The sequence below is a fragment of the Melospiza melodia genome, chromosome Z (genome assembly GCF_035770615.1).
Source record: "Melospiza melodia melodia isolate bMelMel2 chromosome Z, bMelMel2.pri, whole genome shotgun sequence".
Classification (NCBI taxonomy): Eukaryota; Metazoa; Chordata; class Aves; order Passeriformes; family Passerellidae; genus Melospiza; species Melospiza melodia.
In genome coordinates, this window is record NC_086226.1 from 7254076 (window position 1) to 7272724 (window position 18649).

The 18649-nt window shown below is 38.9% G+C and overlaps 1 protein-coding gene across 4 annotated transcripts in view; it reads right to left on the reverse strand.

Annotated features, from left to right (window-relative positions):
• Positions 1–18649, reverse strand: part of KIAA1328 (KIAA1328 ortholog) — a 176037-nt gene that overhangs the window by 33162 nt on the left and 124226 nt on the right. For all 4 annotated transcript variants that reach the window (XM_063181472.1, XM_063181474.1, XM_063181471.1 and 1 more), the window contains 2 exons: positions 7761–7945; positions 1114–1222 (listed from right to left, as the gene is read on the reverse strand). In XM_063181472.1, coding sequence (XP_063037542.1) covers positions 1114–1222; positions 7761–7945 — 294 coding nt within the window. The remainder of the gene's footprint in view (positions 1–1113; positions 1223–7760; positions 7946–18649) is intronic.

Below are 18649 nucleotides of genomic sequence, written 5' to 3' on the forward strand. Positions count from 1 at the left end.
CTGTTAGTTTAAAGATACAGCTACTTGTGGTAAACAGCCCAATTTAACTCAGTTCTTAAATCCTCCAAGAATTATCATCCCTTCCATCAGAAGAAAAAAAAAGTGTTTCCATAACAAGTACTAATTTGTCAATATTGATAGTGGGTTTTCACCTATTATATATCACAAGTTCTCTCAGAAGATAGAAATAAACTGCCAGCTGCTGCCAAGAATACAGGGTTGATATCAAGCATACATTTTCCAAGTCCGCTGGGCCAAGAGAAGATTAAATCTGATTCTAACCCTCTCATCCTCCAAGAAGCAGTTAACTCTTCTCATGAACAGTTGCACATTCCTGTTATGCCACTGTACTGTTATCTAACTAGTGGTATAAAATACTGCAAAGTTCATATTTCAATCTGCTTTTTTGTTGCTTAACTGAAGATTTTATTATGAGAAAATGTGGGATATGATAAAGAAAAGCAGGGATTGTATGCTGTTCTTCTAGGCAGTTACCACTAGAAATTTAATCCTGCCTAAAGAAGGCAAGTTGTTTTCAGACCTTTAAGCATAACAACAATGCTGCGTTCAGTTTTTCCATTGGAACAGAAGTGATAATGCTGCTTTTCCAGTGCATTTAGTGCAGACATATAGTATAATCAGGAATTGCTGACTTAATGTGATTTTGTTGCTTGTCATTAAACATAAAATAACTCTCATACAAAACATTTTAAAAGAAATGCCATTTGATAAAAATGGGAGTGGGGGAGGAGGCGGGCAAATGGCGAGGGATTAAAATCTTCAAGCGAATGTAAAACCTAACAGGGTTAACACTGTCCATTAAAATTATTTACAAAGGTATTTAATGTGTCAGGACTTGGAACATAAAATACTCTCTGTTCAAAATCTAAGTAAAATTAAAATGTTAGAACCTGGCATATTCTTGCTTTTTTTATTCTAACACGCAACTTAAGGCTTACTATAAATGTCAAAAGGATATGGCAGGTTTTAGTTTATATTATTCAGCGTGTGCTAATATGAAACATCACAGAAATTCAGTCACTTCCCTGCATCTGGGAGAATTTGATGGTTATGTTTGCAGAATCTTAAACCAGAGATTACCCAGCAGCTTACCGTGAAGGGTCATGCTGAATCGGTGATACGGCTGTGGTTGCAGGCACTTTGCTGCTGCCCATCAACCCAGGAGACATGGCTGCATCCTTCCTAAGTCCTGAAGTTGTCCCTGTGGAATGAAGTGAAGACAAATCAGGCATCAGAAGCTAGAGATTTTGGAATAGATGTTTCTCAATTCTGCCTTATTACAGAACATTGGGACGAAAAACTGAAACAGTTTTTGAGTGAGAAATATACACAGAGCTCATCAGTTGATAGTACTGTGCACAGCATCCCTTTTCAGGACCATACAGAATCAAATCTGTAGAATAAGACACACTCTCCAGCATCCATCTTACTGCCCAGAGCTTGACAGACTTGCATGGTTATTATTCCTTAAGTGGCCCACAGGATTCAGCTTGTTTCACAGATGCAGTTCTCATTACATGCTTTAAAATGTTAGTTCTCCGAGTGTAAATATCACTTCAATAGTAGTTTCATTTAAATAAAATAGAACTGAGAATCCATTCTTTCTTCCCACCTCCAAATAACTCTTGAATTACAAAATAATGTAGGTTTAAAGGTGAAGTTTGGAGGTCATGTAGTTCAATCTTCCATTTACACAACATCAACAGGTTTCAGACACTTAACACGTTAGGCGCTGAATGTCTCACTGATAGAACCTCTGTGGGAAACTCCTCTGGTTCCACTGCTTGACCAGCCTCATAGTCAAAAAAGGTTTCCTGTATAGCTAATCAGAATTTTCTGAGTTGTGACTTTTCCCTGTTGTCTCCTGTGTGGCTGATGATGACTTCCAAGAAGGCTCATTCCCTCCTCTCTACACCCTCTCCTAAGGTAGCTGCAGCAAGAAGCAAGATCCATGCTGAGTCACCTCTACCTGTAGCTGAATGCACCCAGCCTTCTCAGCCTCTTGCTTCAGCCCCATGGCTGTCCTGGCTGCCTCTGCCAGACTCCCTACAGCTTGTCAGTGTTGTCTGTGCACTGTGGAGTCCCAGAGTGGACACAGCATTTTTGGGCACAGTCTCATTGAGCTAGATGGGGGAAAGTGTAATGTCAGCACTCTGATGGCCGCAACTGTATGATTATGGCCCAGTAAGAGGTCCAGTTACTCCATCACACAAGCACATCACTGACTCACTGCTCTTCAGCAGGACACCCCATTCTTTTCTGGCACAACTGCTTCCAGGATTTTTTCAGTGTCAGGTCAATCCGGCCGAAGGACACTGGCATTGCCCTCTGAACCTAAAAAAGGTTCTGTCAAATCTTTTTCCCAACCTGTTAAGGTTCCTTGAATACTGTGCCCTGTTCTCCAGCACACTGACTGGTTCCCTAAGCCTGCTAACTTGCTGAAGGTGCATCCTGTCCTGCTGCTCAGGCTGTTGATGTTAAGCAGCTAACCACTACGAACTGGCTGCCAGCTGGACTGAAGACAACCCTTGAAGGCTGGTGGTTCAGCCAACTTTTCATTTGCTCACCTGAGAACTGAGTTTCATTGATCAGATTTAGTAAGACAAATAGCATACAGGTAAAAAAGAGGTAAAGGGAAATAGGAAAATTAGTAGCTATCTGATCTACCACATAAAAACCTGTGGATTTGGGCTTTTTTAATCTCTCCTAATTAACGGTGCGCAACCAACATTACTTAACTCGAGTCAGTATAGGGAAAACCAAACATATCAGCAAAAACTGAAGTCAAACTAGTGTTTAGATCCTTATGTAACCCTGTGATGGCCAAATACTTCTCAGCTCTGTGAACAGAAATATTAGCTATCAACCATTCTGAAACACAAAGCATCACAAGGTTGTAACTCCAGCTTCAGTGTAAAATGTACAGATGTTCAAGGAGTTATTTAAAACATGCATTGAATCTAATATTTATACAAATATATACAATTCAATAAATCCATGTTTTAAGATGCATTTTAGAGAGACCAACAAAAAAATATGTTATTACCCTGCTATAATGAACTGTGTTTCAGCACCTTTCAGTAAAAAAAATCTTGCCTAAGGAAGAGTTAATTATCAGTGAAGAAGTCTGGAAATATCATGGGGATATATGCTGATTGTGTGTCCCTGGTAACTTGATAGTGTGCCAATTCATGATGAGAAGAGTGGGTATGCATATAAAGACTGGAAGGCTCTTGTTTAGAGTTTCGACTTTACGACTGAATAAGAGATATTTAGAAATCATTTCACGTGACAGTGGAATGAGGCAGCTGGATTTTAAGAAACTAATACCAAAGTAATAAAAACCTTGTTAACATCGGAGAAAATATTCAGTTGTTAATACAAGACAAGGCTGGCACACCGTCAGCAAACTACATTCACAGAAAATGAGATGTATCTCTGCAAAAAAAGACAATATATGGACTCAGAAGTGGCCAACACAGCCTCAAGGGGACTGTTCAAATACCCAAGTTTGAAAATATTACCAGAGCTAGAAACAGAAAACAAGAAAAGGAACTCAGCAGGAATTTACTGAGGCTGTTAGGCTGCACAGAAATAAAGCAGAGGCATAAAGAAATCCCAAATAAATGTATATTAAAAAAAAAAGTTAAAAAATACATCTTGGAAAAAGCATGCACGTCTTTTGAGGAAAAAGAAACACTCACGAACAAGCAAATATATAAGGATGATTAAATCAATAACATTCCCAAAAATGTCCAAGCTACTACTAATTTTAAAATATATTATGAGGAAAAAATAAAGGAAGGGAAAACTGGCGAGTAGAGGATAATGAAGACCCTGTTGATGTATAATACCTGTCTATATAAAGCTGATGAAAAGAAACTACCAGGGGAAAAAAAAGATACAAAGTCTTTAGTCTGAAGGATATATATTTCAGGGCTAAAGGGAATTAGTTAATGAATTTATGAAGTGACTGGTAATTATTTATGAAAAGTCATAGAGAACTGGGGTGATACAAATGACAGCAAATTAATTAGATTGCAGGTGTTAGAAGACAGTATGAGACTGGAGACATTGCAGATGATCTAGAGAAGCAAGAAACGTGGAAGAAGAATAGACACATTTACCCCTGGAAAAAAGAAAAAGCTCTTCCATAGTGTGGTAATTTAAATCCTGACACCAATGGAAAGAACCTGGAGCAGCAAAGAATCACAAAAAAACCCCTAGATATAAGCTTGCAAGTCAAGCTACCCCCAAAGCAATTATAAATGTCTCCTAAATGGCAATGTCAAGAATAGTATTTTCAATTGGGCTAACCTGGTACAAGAATGATTTAAAGTAGATTAAAAAATCATTTGAGAAAACTCAAATAGCTATATATTTCTGTTTGAAAAACAGACAACTAAAACATTAAGAAAATGGGGAAATACAGCAGTCTATATTTTAGAAGTGTAAACATTAAGGATGAAGAAAAATGGATGAGGCTGGTTCAAGCAGCAATGGAATGAAAGTAAGCAATGGGAAATCTAGGTTGATAATCATAAAAGAAATCTTTATGGCTTGAATAATAGTAATATTCATAAGACTTAACATTTATATAGTACTTCACATCTTCAAAGCACTTCACTAATATTAACTAATTGCTCCAATCACTTGTAGAGGAGAGTCTTCCCTCAAGGGAAGAAGTTCCAGATCCTGAATCCCTAAGAAGCTACATCAGAAAAACTACTGAAAAACAAACACTATCTAGAGAAATCAGCCCCTGGAAAAGTACAAGGCTAAAATGAACTAAAATAATTTTTCTTCTCTGGCTTTTTCTTTTGCATATGAAAAAGGAAAGTGTGCACACTGTACAACATCATGCAGACATTATGTCCAACAAGAAGAAACAAAGGGGAAAATAGTTCTTTCTTTTGTTTCAATGCAGAGGTACTTCAGGAAGTGTTTGTAAAGATGAATACTTTAAACAGAAATGTAAATAATTGCCCTATATTGCACAGTGCAATGAATGCATGTTTCCCAGCCCCACAGCAAAATTTTCAAGAGCAGAAAGGAAGAAAACCCACACATTTCTGTACTCCAGCACTTTTTAACTAGACAAGTTGTCAGATTTTAGTACACGTTGACATAGCTGGTGGTGACACCAATAAAAACAATTTACTGCTGAAAGGATCTAAGACTTCAGGATTGCTTCAACTGCCTAAAGTTTTGCTGGTAATACTAAAAAAGTTTGACTACAAGACACAAACACCTGCTAAAGCACAGGAATAAAAACTAAGGAGCAAGCAGAATCAAAAGACAAAATCAACAGTGAGGGAATAAAAATCGATTTCCTAAGTTGATCCAGTAAGCTTCTACCCTGAAAAGAGAGCAGAAGTGACCCTTTCCACTCCAAGAGGTGAAGGGACGACATTAACAATGCTCTTCTACCTGTTACTAACCATGATCTGGGAGAAGGAAATGTGTATTTGTTAAGAAATCACCCTTTTCAAACCCACTGCTGTCACAGCAAGTGACCAGTCCTGTAGGCAGGAAAGCCTATAACCATTCCAGGATGAGAACATTAATTATTAATCTTGATTAATAATTTTAAATCTGATGTAAGTGCCCGTGCTGCTCTGGAGGGACACTACTACTGATACAGCCACCATCCCCAGTGGTACAGCAAGCTCAAGGGCTCAGACCCACATTCACACTGCACTAAGGAGTGCTTGGATAGAGTCACCATCCTGGAGAACATACAAATAGACCAGACTGATACCAGCAGGAGAAAAATAAACCTCTGTAGCAATAGGTCAGCATCTGATGGTTGAGAAGTTTTCACCTGAACATGTTTCTGTACACAGCACTCTTGTGCTCCGACCAACAGGCCACCTTCAGGTATGTGGCTAAATGAGTTTCATGCCTCAAGATATCACTTTGTGGATTTCATTCCCCTTTCTTATACTGCACTAAATCAGAAGTCCCAGGTCAGCAGCATCTAGGAATATCCAGTAAAAGCAAGGACAGAGCCAACTAAGTCCAGGCTATGCAGGCTAGAACTAAAAATCTTGACATTGTGTCTTGGTGATCTCCTAAGATGGAAAAAACACTTTACAAGTATGTGTGTGCTTGCTAAAGGAGTCCAAATATATAACAGAAGGAAGCCAATTAAAAAGGTACTAAATACAGAAGACTTCAACTTCAGTGATTAGTGCTAGGTAATTTGCCTTGTGATAAACAACCATTCAAATCAGTAATAGACCTGAGGTTGTTCCACAGCTTGAAAGCATTCCTCTGAACTTTATCAGCTATCACAGCAAGTGCCAATGTTTGTAAGTCAAATTTGGCAATGCAGCTCTACACCATTAAAGCCAGCAATCCCAGTAAGTGCTTGCAAAAGATGCCCACCATCTTCAGAGATCATGCTGAATGCTACAATCACTAAATCAGCATAGGTGCAGCTCAGTTGCAATGTGCAACAGCCAGATGCAGTTTGTAACTTCTTCTCAGTCCTACAAAATGAAACGAATGAATGAAGAAGAGGCCAGGTTGGATATTTAACCCTGAATCTATGGAAAATAAATTACTTTCGGGGACTAGCCCAGTCTAAGGAACAAAACCCACCATCCCGCTGTGAAAAATTCTTGTTTCATCACTGCAGCAAAGAGAAGGAGGAGGGGCAGAAGGAAGAGGAAAAGAGAAGAAAAAAAATGATAGCTGAAAAAAACCATAAAAGAAAACCATCAGTGAAAATTGCCCCTGAAACTTTGCAGAATTGTAACGGCTTTCTCTTGCTTAAATTGATTGGTGTAGCAATGTTATAAAATGACTATTAGGATTCATTGTGCACAACAGAAAGTGTGAAATGTCAGCAGATTATACAGCAAAAGTAATGGGTCCTGAACCCCTGTTAGTCAAAAATGATTTTGTTTCAAATTAGAAATTGATTTTTTTGGACACAAGCCCTTTACAGGCTTCCAACTTTTGTAGCTGTGCCTTGGAAGAGATTAACCTCAGCCACTGTTTGGGTCCAGGCTGATGATACCCTTTTGAAAGTTTCTTCACAGGGACTGCTTTTTAATGTTGGTACGGTCTTAACCAATAACACAAGTTATTTGTTCCTTTGAGAACTGCACCACATTTCTTCTCATTTTGCCATTTTCTTTATTTTTATGCTGACATATACAGCAAACTGGCTGACAAGTTAAAATAAAAAAATAAAAAAAAAAAAAGCTAGTTCATAATTGAACCAAGGATTATGTTCAAAGCTAAGCAGTGAAACATCCAAGCTGCTTTTGTTCCCAACCTTTTTTCTTCATAAGAGAGAAAAGATTGCATCTCTGCTCCTAAAGTGGAGGCACTAAGCTAAGGGCAGGATAGGTTTTAGCAGTAGAGACATCCCTGTGTGGCAAACTAGCAGGTTGTGATGGTGCAGTCATCACTCAAGGAGGAAAAGAATGCAAAGATTACATTTGAAGAGCAAACCCCACTGCACTTCTCACTGCCTTTTGGGAAAATTAAAAAACAAATAATTGAAGGAGTTTTCTGAGATTAAGGGACTACTTTTTTGTCTTTCATCAGAAATACCAGACAGGATCGCCACTTGTTATTTAATTATGTTTTTAATGGAGCTAGCACTTTCTCTTAGGTTGCTTAAACACCTCTAAAATTACTTTCTTTAATTGTGCATTTTACTAATACCCTTTTGAACACACCAGCACAATCATGGCCCTGCAACACAGTATGCTCCCCCTTACCTTTCCTGGACTTGGTGCCTTCCCTCTTGGTCTGCATTTGAGGGCTTTGCCCATCATCCATGTTTATACCAAGGCCAACCATTTTCTTCCCTGAACTGCTCCCATGACTGCTCCCTGGTTTTCTGGAGTTTTTGCTCACTGGAGATGTCCTCAGTAAATAATCTTCATATTTCAACACAGGGACACTAGGAGGAAAAAAAGATCATGCTGTTACATGATGTATTTGGCCCATTAACACTGCACCCAGCTCCCTACCAGCTTTTACTCTCCAGAAGCATAGACATCATGCTGCTGTTAAGCTCCTGTTGAATACATTTATAATTTCTGCAAGCAGAATGCCAAAGGCTTGAAGAGTTACCAACACACTTTATCAGGAGTCTTTGGTTATCAGCAGCCAGCAGCACCCTGACAACTGTATTTGGATTTTCACAGCATTGGGTACATTCCCTAAAGCATTAGGTCCTGGATTTCTCAAGCAGTTAGAACAGCCCCAGTGGGATGAAGACATGGAAGAGAAGATGAAGACAGACTTTGTCCAGCACAATGGGCCAAAATTGGAAGAAAGAATAATTTTAAAAATGTTCACTTTGCTAGAATAAAGGGGAAACAAAGAAGATTATGTGAAGAGAAATCTGAAATTTTAGTTTGCAAAAGGGAAGCAGATCACAAAATCACATAATAATTTTTATTGGAAAGGACCTTTGAGACCATCTGAGTACAACTGCCCAGGATACTGCTAAACCACATCCCCAAGTGCCACATCTACATGTATTTTAAAAAACAGAGATGGTGAGAAGCTGATTCAAGAAGAAAATGGATGAGAAGAAAGGAGACAAAGAGGTGAGATTGATGAACAGAGGTACTTTTAAACAGGATAGAGAATGTATGAGCAAACTGCTGAGAGAGAATGTGGTGGAGAAGTGCAGTACTTTGAGTAAAGTAAGGAAAGAGAAAGTTGACCAGAACCATTACGGTTCCAGATGAACTTCAACACACAATCATAAACACTGCATGGATAGAGGCAGGAGGCAAATCTAGTGATGGTGAGCAATCATGACCTCAAGCTCTGCAGACACAGGCATCTCAAAATGTTCTGGGCAGACAGGAGGATGACCCACATTTCTCTCAGTAAAGAAAAGCTACTGCTTTCAAACTCTGCACTCTGGGAAATAACTACTGCTTTAAATGACAATTCCCAACATATGTAAGTCATTACTCCCTGTCATAAAAGGCTCCCTTATAAAAGAAATTAAAAATATAAAAAAGTATCTTTGTATTATCCTCATGAAATAAAACTGTTTATTCCAAGATTATATTGATCTACTTGCAACCATGGAAGCAAAAAACAACTTTCTTAAGTTATTAGAAGATTAAACAAATCTTAACAGCTGGATTCTGTGAACCTAGAGGTCTTTTCCAACCTAAACCATTCTATATTTCTATGATAAATCTTTTTCCTGTTTAAGCAGCAATTCTATATTGGCAACCCAAAGACTGTCACTGAGCTTGTATTAGTTAGGATACAGCTTCATGGAGGCTGAGTCACAAGAATCTTTTACCTAAAAGCTTGCACTGACTGAAGTTACTGTAGATCTGAGGGGAAAGGAGGAAATGATGCTAAATTAGAAGTTTCCCATCAATGTGCTGTATAAGACATTGTTTAATAGGGCCCACTGAGCCTGTTGGACAATTAGTATTACTCCTGTATTATTAATGCAGAACAGTATATAATGGCTTATGACCTATAATAACTGACTGAAGTGTTGGATATAACTTCTCCAAATAACCTCCGTTTACTTTAGGGCTTCTAACTGTGTGACCACTAATAATACTGCAAAGTGTTTTTTAAAATTTATGGTGGACTAAATTAGTATCTTATTTGAATCATATGAAATTATTAACCTACTAATTCCTGCAACTACAAGAGCACCAAGAGGTGGTTTTGGATCCTAGCAACTGCTTAAAGAGGCTTAAAGGTGTAATAATTGACCAGATTTCCCAGATAAAACAGGACTTGATATTCCATTTGCCTCTACTTGGGATGATTAACAGCATTTAAAAAAACAGTGAGGCTGTCATTATTTGGATGCTTTTTGAGTTGTTTAAAGCACATTTGATTACAACCTACAGTCCTCATGTGAAGACAGTGACCTTTGGCTTGCAGATAAAGAGGTGACTACTCAATTTGTTCTCATCTGAATGCAGTATCTTCTATGGTGCACTTACCTCTATAATACTGAGTTCTGTTCTAAATACGGAATGGCAGATGCAGTTCAAACAGAAACAGACACAAAGAAGAAATTACATAAGCTAAGGTATAATACATAGCAAAAGAAAGTGTATTTGCATTTATAACTTAAATAAACAACTAGAGCCTCATTGTTTAGTAAATAATAGAAGTCAGCTCATGCTAAAGTTCTGCTTAAGTAAGGATAGAGTCTCAAATCTTAAAATGACAATCTGAAAGGTGTGCAGACCAAGGAGAGAAAGGGATGATGCAGAGAGATAAAAAAATTCAGTAATTAACTATCTACCGCAATTAAACAAAGAAAACATAAGGCAAAAAAATCTGTTTCAGAACATAATTACTCATTCACCTCTGGAATAATTAGTAAAACAAATGATGTCACTATTGCAACATGGAAATTTAAACTCAACATATGGTCAAAGGGAATCAGCTATTTATGTCTGGAGAGATTTAGCAGCAAAAGAGGTTCTTGTCTATTTTCAAATCCAACTACCCATCATGTCACTCAAAGGCATCACAGTTAGTAGGAATTCCTGCAGGTCACCACAATATCCAATGAATTTTCATGACACTTCTTGAAACTAACCAACAGAGAAGACTTCCTAAATAAAGACCTTATTAACCTACCTACCCTACATACCAGGGCAGGAGATGTAGTGTGGCCAAGAAAGAAGTGAGTCTCAGCACTGCTGCCTCATTATGAATATCCAAGTACACCATCACCAAAGGAAAACAAACCTTGAACATTCCTTCCATCCCGTCTGAGCCTCATATCGCGATATCCCCGCTGAGCGCGAATGGCAAATTTTAAATGTCATTCAGGACCCATTGAATACTGCTAGTATTTGCATTCCTTAAAAAGTAGAAAAACATTAACCTTTTGTTTTATTGAATTAAAATGCCATGGAAATGCTGATGTAGTCTTCAGAGACTGAAATACTTTTACAAAGAAGAATAGCTGTCATTTATTAGACACAAAGAACAATTACTTGATAGGATGCTTTCTGACAAAAAGCAGATTGGTATTCTCATCATAGAAAAGGCATTGTAAAAAAACCCGGCACAGACCTCTGAGACTTGAATAATTTAAAGCTGCATTTGGTGCAATTTGAATTTTTCTTTAGGGAGGCAAAGTTAAATACCTTTAATTTGTTCTAATTATTTCAAATTTGCAAGTTAATTATGGCTGATCATTAAATAACAAAAAGGACTATCGTCTCCATAGAGTTTTACCTCCTACCCTCTGCATTACTTAAGCTAGATTTTAGTATGCATGAATTAACTTTCTAAATAATCACACGGTTTGACTAAATGGCTCAGTAAAATGAGCTCTGATCCTCACAATAAGCATTAATGGACATTAGAAAGGCAATTGGGACCCATGTTACTTACATTATAAGTATTTTTAATGGGGTCTTATTTACTAATCTTTATGTACTGTTCAAGTTAGGGCATCATATAGATACATTATTCTGCTTTAATAGAGGAAAGTCAGTTCTTCAAGATACTAAAATAAATGTCCACTTAGAGCCAACTAAATTCATTTTTAAACTAATGCAGGAAAACTCTGATAGAATATAACTTGTTTTAGCTGCTGATCCTGATGAATCAATCCAACATAATGGCAGCCTTGCTCTGCAAATGGAGTTTTGCAGATCTGTTGAATCGCTAAGCAACCCAAGCAGCTCAGGCTCTTGCCAGAGTCGTGCTTACTATCAGCATGTGATTTACCTCGCCCACGAGGCTTCTTCTCTTCCCTGCTCCACACCCAGCATTCAGCTGACTGGGTTCCCAGCCTTCAATCCCAAATTTGGATGCTCACCTTCCACTGAACTCTGATCTTTCCATGCGTTTTTCAGTGGCATTCAGAGAACAAGACTATGTTGTAACTGCTCAGAAACCCGAAAAGCGAGGCAATTCATGCCTCTGCTATGTATGTTCAACAGATGGCTGCCTTAATGGTACCCTACTGCACTCTGCTGAGGCAAGGGCTTACGAGTTTAACCATTATCAAACTAACAGATTGCCGTGGTAGGTTAGCTCCAAAAGCAAACATGTTGGAATGTTATTTTCCTGTTCCGTAATTTCTGTTTTAAAAATAAAATAATTAACAGTTCATGTGTGCAATCTGCTGCAATTATATCAGGCCAAGAATGCATAACACTTAATGATGCAAAACTGGTGATAAGTAGACAACCCAAGCAATACGTTTTTGTAGCTGGAACCTGAATTGCCATTTCAGACACAGTTTGACAAACAGGCTGAAAATTGCTTCCTCCCCTGCCACTTTGGCTGGGAGTGTTTTCCAGCCAGATCAGTTTCCAGAGTCAGTTCAGTATAAAGCAGCAGCACTACAAGTACTAGGACAAAAGAGAAGATGCCAGGATCTTATTTTCAGTAGGGGTCAAATTTAGATCAGTTAACATCAAGCTTGTTATCAAACAGCACTTTTGAAAACCACCTGTTCCAAAGTGGGACTGTTTGGGAGGTTGTTTATCTGCATAGCAAATTAAAAAAATATTTCTGGGGACTTTGTAGACTTTGGATGCATGGATCTGAAAACAAATGGCAGTGGTCTACAGAACAGTTACAACCTTTCCTGTCCCCTCAAGTGGAGCTGAGGAGAAACACGTCAGAACGTACGAACCAGCACAGCAGCACACGGGAAAGAGAAGGGAGATTGATCTTCTTGCTACTGCTTTGTGCAGGGTGCACAAATCCACAGGGCAGCTGAGCACAGCTGGAAGGGACGTAAGAGAGATGCAGGTGAAGAGGAGAAACACAGTGTGAACCTCAGGGCAATCTCTCATGCCTGAATGCCATCACCCTTCCCTTCCTAAAAAATGCTTTTTTAGCTTAGCATTTTTTCCTCCCTTTAAGCAGGAAAAAGTCCTATTCTAATACATTCCTTGAAGACCATATTCAAGCCCAGAGTGAGATTTCATGGGCCAATTATGAAATCTGGCATTTTGAGGCTTATGTTAGATGCATCAGCATGTTAATGGCACTGCTGGGATCCAGTGAATGTCAATAAGAAACAGCTGCTTTCCTTTCTAGAGAGCATGTGCATTTAAAGCTTTGAGATAACAGAATCAGAGAATACTTTTGGTTAGAAGGAACCTTTTAAAGGTCCCCTGGTCCAATCACCCTGCAATGAGCAGGGACATCTTCAACTAGAACAGATTGCTAAGAGCCTATCCAAAGTGACCTTGAATGTTTCCAGGGCTGGGGCACCCTCCACCATTCTGGGCAACCTGCACCACTGTTTCACCACTCTCAGTGAAACATTCCTTCATCACATCTAACTTGAATCTGTGCATTAAGATGAAAAGCAAGACCACTTGTCCTATAGTTATAGACCCTGTTCCAAAGTCTGTCTCTATCTGTCTTAAAAGAGACCATTTTAACCATTGAAAAAGTGCAGTCAGGTTTCCCCAACACCTCTCCTCCAGCTGTCTTCAGGACCACATCCATCTCCCTTCCCACTTATTTTTTAGGCAAAAGGCAGGAGGGCAGGAACAGGTAGGGAAACATTTCAACAGTCAGTGAGAGTTCTGGAGCTGAAATATAAATATTATCAAATCTGCTTGTAATAAAAGGATTTTTCATCACAGAAAATAGACAGTGATTGCCTACAATCTACATGTTATTATGCAGACAATAAATTGCTGAGCTGTCATGCAGAGATTTCATCTCTTACAGCACTCTTCAGGCTCAATGCCCTTGAATCCAGCAATGCCCATGGCTGTGTCAGGTTTCTCTGTTGTTTTTTGGGTTTTTCCCCCCCTGTTGAGCTCTCTCTCTCAAATCTACTGCATTTGGTTTACTTTTCTCTCATCTTGGAGGAGATAAAAATTTAGCATAGGTACAAGTGTATCTGAAGCTGTACCAAGGTACAGCAATCCACAGCACAGCTTCCCCAGACCACTCTTTCAGGGACCAGTTCCTTCCCCATTCCCTCAGTAGTTGGTACTCAGACATTTAATTCCACTAGCAAGAATTGAGGCCACATATGCTCTTAATTAGCAATGACCTATTAGATCATACCAGCCATAGGTGAAACCCTAGCCCCACTGAATCAATCAGAATACTGTCTTTATTTTCAATGAAGTCAGGACTTCACTTAATTTACATGGTTAGAGGTCCATTTGTAGCAAGTATTAAGCTAAATTTAACCTAGAATTATATTCATGCCTTCCCTTTGAAGCCCTCTCCTTCCTCTGGTTTAAGTTCACTACATTTCAACTCCCTACCAGCACCTTTCCAACATATCTGAGTTTCTCTAATAAATAGCAAAATTGCAGCTGTGATTACTTTTCCATCTTTTCTGAATTCAAAGAAAATTCAAGCATAAAGGTTTTCAGTCAGTCATAGAGAAATGGCCACGGGAAACAGACTGGCCAGGCTTTAGCAGGGCAAAATTCTGTGACTGTTTGTTTGGCCTTTCTTACAGAGCAGAGCAGAGCAGCTGTCGTTCCAGCAAACTCTGCTGTCAGCCTTCACAAAAGGAAGTCATGTAAATGTCAAGTCACACGTATAAAAACAATCCTTCCAAACAGTGTCTATATATCTGAAAAGCCTGCCTGGCTGTCACCAGTTAAAGCACCACAAGGAATGATGCAAAACCCTGTTTAGGACAAAGTTTTTGAACTAAATCTAAACTTTTTCAGCACATCAGACAGCATCCCTCTCTCCTTCAGAAGGAGAATCTCATGCTCTTCAGCAAAGTGAATGCCAGTCTTAGTGCCTTATCCAGCATCCCTAGTGTCTGGCCGAGAGCCAGCCCCAATCACAAGATACCCATCGAAATGCCATATGCAAGCTATCTCCTGAACAAACATGCCCCAAATTGGATTGTAATTTGGTTGTGATAAAAGCATTGAAGAACAACACATCATCTCTTCTCTACTTGCCTCACCCAGAGCAAAAGGCTTCACAGTGGATGGGCTGCACTCCAAAAACAGGCTGTGGCAGAGATGGGTCTGGGTGTGCAGGTAACCCCCTTATGTCTTCCTTTGCTAAGGCTGTTGGTACACAAGCACTCTCTCCTCTACAGAAGTTTCCAGACAGTCTGATAGGTGTTGATAACAGCAGCTTTCAGTAAATGAGCAGCAATTGCAAAAGCCCTTTTTCTGATCATGGATCACATAATGGAGCAATCATTTCCTAAGGGTAACTGACAATATAGCAGAGGAAGCACACACTAAGAGTTGAACAGTATATACAGGGTTTTCAGCATGCCCTACTAGTAAGATATTCTGAAGAAATTCCTAATTAGAGAAACAGATTGCTTTTTTTTTGTGCAGGTATTAGGAGTTACACATGCACAGAAAATATGGAGCTTAGGAGGATCAGAATAGTTGAAAAAGACACAGCAACTACAGTTGCTTCTGTTCATTGACAAAATTACACTTGATTGATGCTAAGTTTCAATGTTCAAGACACCAGTAGGATAAATTTTCAAACCTGGTTTCTAAGTGATGAAATGAAGGAACAAAATTTCAGATTTCTCCCACCAATAGAAATGGAAATTAATAACCACTAAACTGGGCAAACAGACATATCCCTAACAATACTGAGGTGACTTTCTGGGCCACTGACAGCTCCTTCAATATCAGGGAACATGCCACACACAGAGAAAGTCTTTCATAAATGCATCAAATTCCATAATAAATGCAATTAAGAGTTTTTATACTGTCTATTCTTCTGAGGCTGCAGAATCTGATTTCTCTAACCAGGAACCATTACCACTGAAAACAACACAGAAGCACCCCTTACAAATCATGGGACTGTTGAATCTGGAAGCTGCAGTGCTTTACTTATTCGAAAAAGCCATTTGGTTCCTCTGCCAAATACAAACCTGACATGGGATTTGATTTTTGATAAAAACAATCAAGTAGAATTTTACCAGGTCTGTAACTACAAATGTACACAGCATCCTAAATATTCTCATACTACAGCATCTTTTAAAATGGTGCCATACACTATCCCAGATCAGTTAGAAACACCCTTCCTGATGCATCTTCACACTTCATTGGCCTTTTTTCCATGATTAAATCACATCTGTGGGACATGGTCACTCTATGATTAAAGAGTATATTAATGATTTACCACTACACTAGTACTCATCCATATTATATTGCTTAGTAAAATGAAAACACTGAGATTGTTTATTGATCTGCTTTAAAAAAAATCCTATAGCCTGAAAAGAAGCAAATAGAGAAGTAGAGACTTTGGACTTTACTCTGATTAGTAGACTACCATACCCAACAGATGCAGATTTGACAAGATAGCTCCTGGTAAAGATTTAAAATAACAATTTTAGCCACTTCAGTTGCCTTAAATTCACTGAAGTTACATATTTCACAGGGCATGTTTGATGGCTAGTGACTGTAAAATCAAGTATTTATTGCAAGAGCAATACAGACTTAGATGCCTAAATAATGGCATACAACTATAAAAACCATGGCCCTGGGCCCCACAGAAAAGGCAACATACTAAAGATTTCCCTTCAGTGCATATATTTTATGGGAATTTGACAGCACCACCAAATACTGACTCAACCAGGATGTTTAGGGAACAGATTTAACACATTTTTGCACTTGTATTTAGAAAATATTCAGATATAATAGAACTGAAACCAGATGGAAATCACTGCCTCACTAAAAGGCAGTTACCACTGAGACATGTATTGGCATTGCTCTGATATCCAGTATCAAGGGGAGAACAAAGGGAAGAGATCTTGGGACAAGGATGTTTGTCATGAAGCTCTGGGCTCTGGGCTGCCAGTTCCCAGCCTCTGGAAACCCTTTTAGTCCAGACACAAGTGATTTTTGCCATCTTAGAGCTACCACTATTGATTTTTGGGCACAAAAGTCTACCTTTGCATGCATTTGTTACAACCTGGTGGAAACATCTGTCCACAGCAGAAGCCACGAGTGCTGCTCTGACACTGTGATGTGGGTTCAGGGGTTTGCATTATTTGTGCTGCCAAACCATCTCAGCCCTACTGAGTCCACAGCTGGTATATAAACTTAGCACATCTCTCAGAGACATGGTTTGCTCAAAAAGGATGCAAAGATGTAAATGGAGATTAAGGAAACACAGAGATAAAAAGAAAAGAAGGATTAACTATGCATTGATCAAACAAAAGGGCATGTAGTTATACAAAGAGGTGAAGTCTGGCACTATTGATAGAAGACTGAAGACACTTGTAAATTGTTTTGTTTCAAACTCTTCTGCGTGCTAGAAGCCACACAAAGGTTTTCCATAATGAAGAGTTGATGACTTGTCACTGCAGTGGAGCTCTAATGCTTTTCTCTCCAGATCACCAATGAAATCTTTTGAGTATGGTTTAGATTTTAGGTAGGTTTACCAGGCAGAGACCATCTTTGTGATGAGTGTGAAGAAACACATTAGTTTGAAACTCACCAAATTAGGATTGAAGGCAGGGAGGGGAAAAGAGCACTCTTAAAAAGCTGAGGATAAAAAAAAGGAGGAAAAGATAAAATGTAAAACAAGAAAGGCATTGTCAGAACACACAGATGGAGGTAGAAGTCACCATGAAATGACCCAGTGGTTCTAAAAGACAGAAAGAATTAGGGAATGTAGTAGCAGCAAATGGCTGAAAGTTAATCCAACACACAAAAAAACTCTGAGTACCACATAATTGACAGAGTAAAGAAGAGGTGGTGGCAGAGAAAATAAAATAAGAAACAGCTTTATGACTTTTAACAGACAATTGGCCCCTGAAGGTGAGTTTAAAAGAAGCAAAGCAGACAAGACCTGAAGAAGCAGCCAAGATACCCACTTGGAAAACTTATTTTGAAGTAGGCGAATGAATACTGAGCAATTAAAGAAGACTTTAGAGTAGCCAAAGTGCAAGAAGAAGGACTAAAGCAAGGGGTGGTTTTAACTGTTGACACTGCAAAAGGGTATTTTGGCTGCCAAGGAGAAGGGAACTGCAATAGCTGTCAGCAGCCCAGATGCATGCAGAGAAGGAGAGTGATCCTGAGGTTATGAATCTGAGTGGCAGGGAGGATGTGGCATTATCAAAATCAGAAGTGAAGAGAGATTCAGTAGAAAAAAGTAAGGAGCTCTGTTTTGGCCAGATTAGGAATGATCTGAAGGCAAAACAACTGGGATTATGTGTCAGGGAGGCAGTCAGATATGCAAGACTAGATGGAACAGAGCAGAAGGTTTAAGAGTTATTGGCAGGGAGATGATAGCCAAATCCGTGTAACAGGATGTTGTCATCCAGTGGGTACAGAAATCTCCAGGCAAATCAAGGAGTGACTAAATCCCTTCCCTGCCACCTCATAGAGGTTTTTACCTAGTTTCAAATGAAATTATCTAAAATAGTGCTGCAAAAACATGCATAAAAAACCTGACTTTCCATAAAATCTAAAGATCATACTGTTTCTAAAACTAGGGCAACCACTAAATGAAAGTTAACCCGAACAATAACTTTAGCTAAACTTCAGGTCACATGCATTTAATATAATGAGATGAGGAATATGAAAAGGCCATTCATAATGGAATTCATCGAGTTAGGAATGCCATGCTTAGCTGCCTTATAACATATAATTAATGATCCTATAAAAATCCAGCAGTACGAACTCTCCTGGCTGCCCGCAGAACT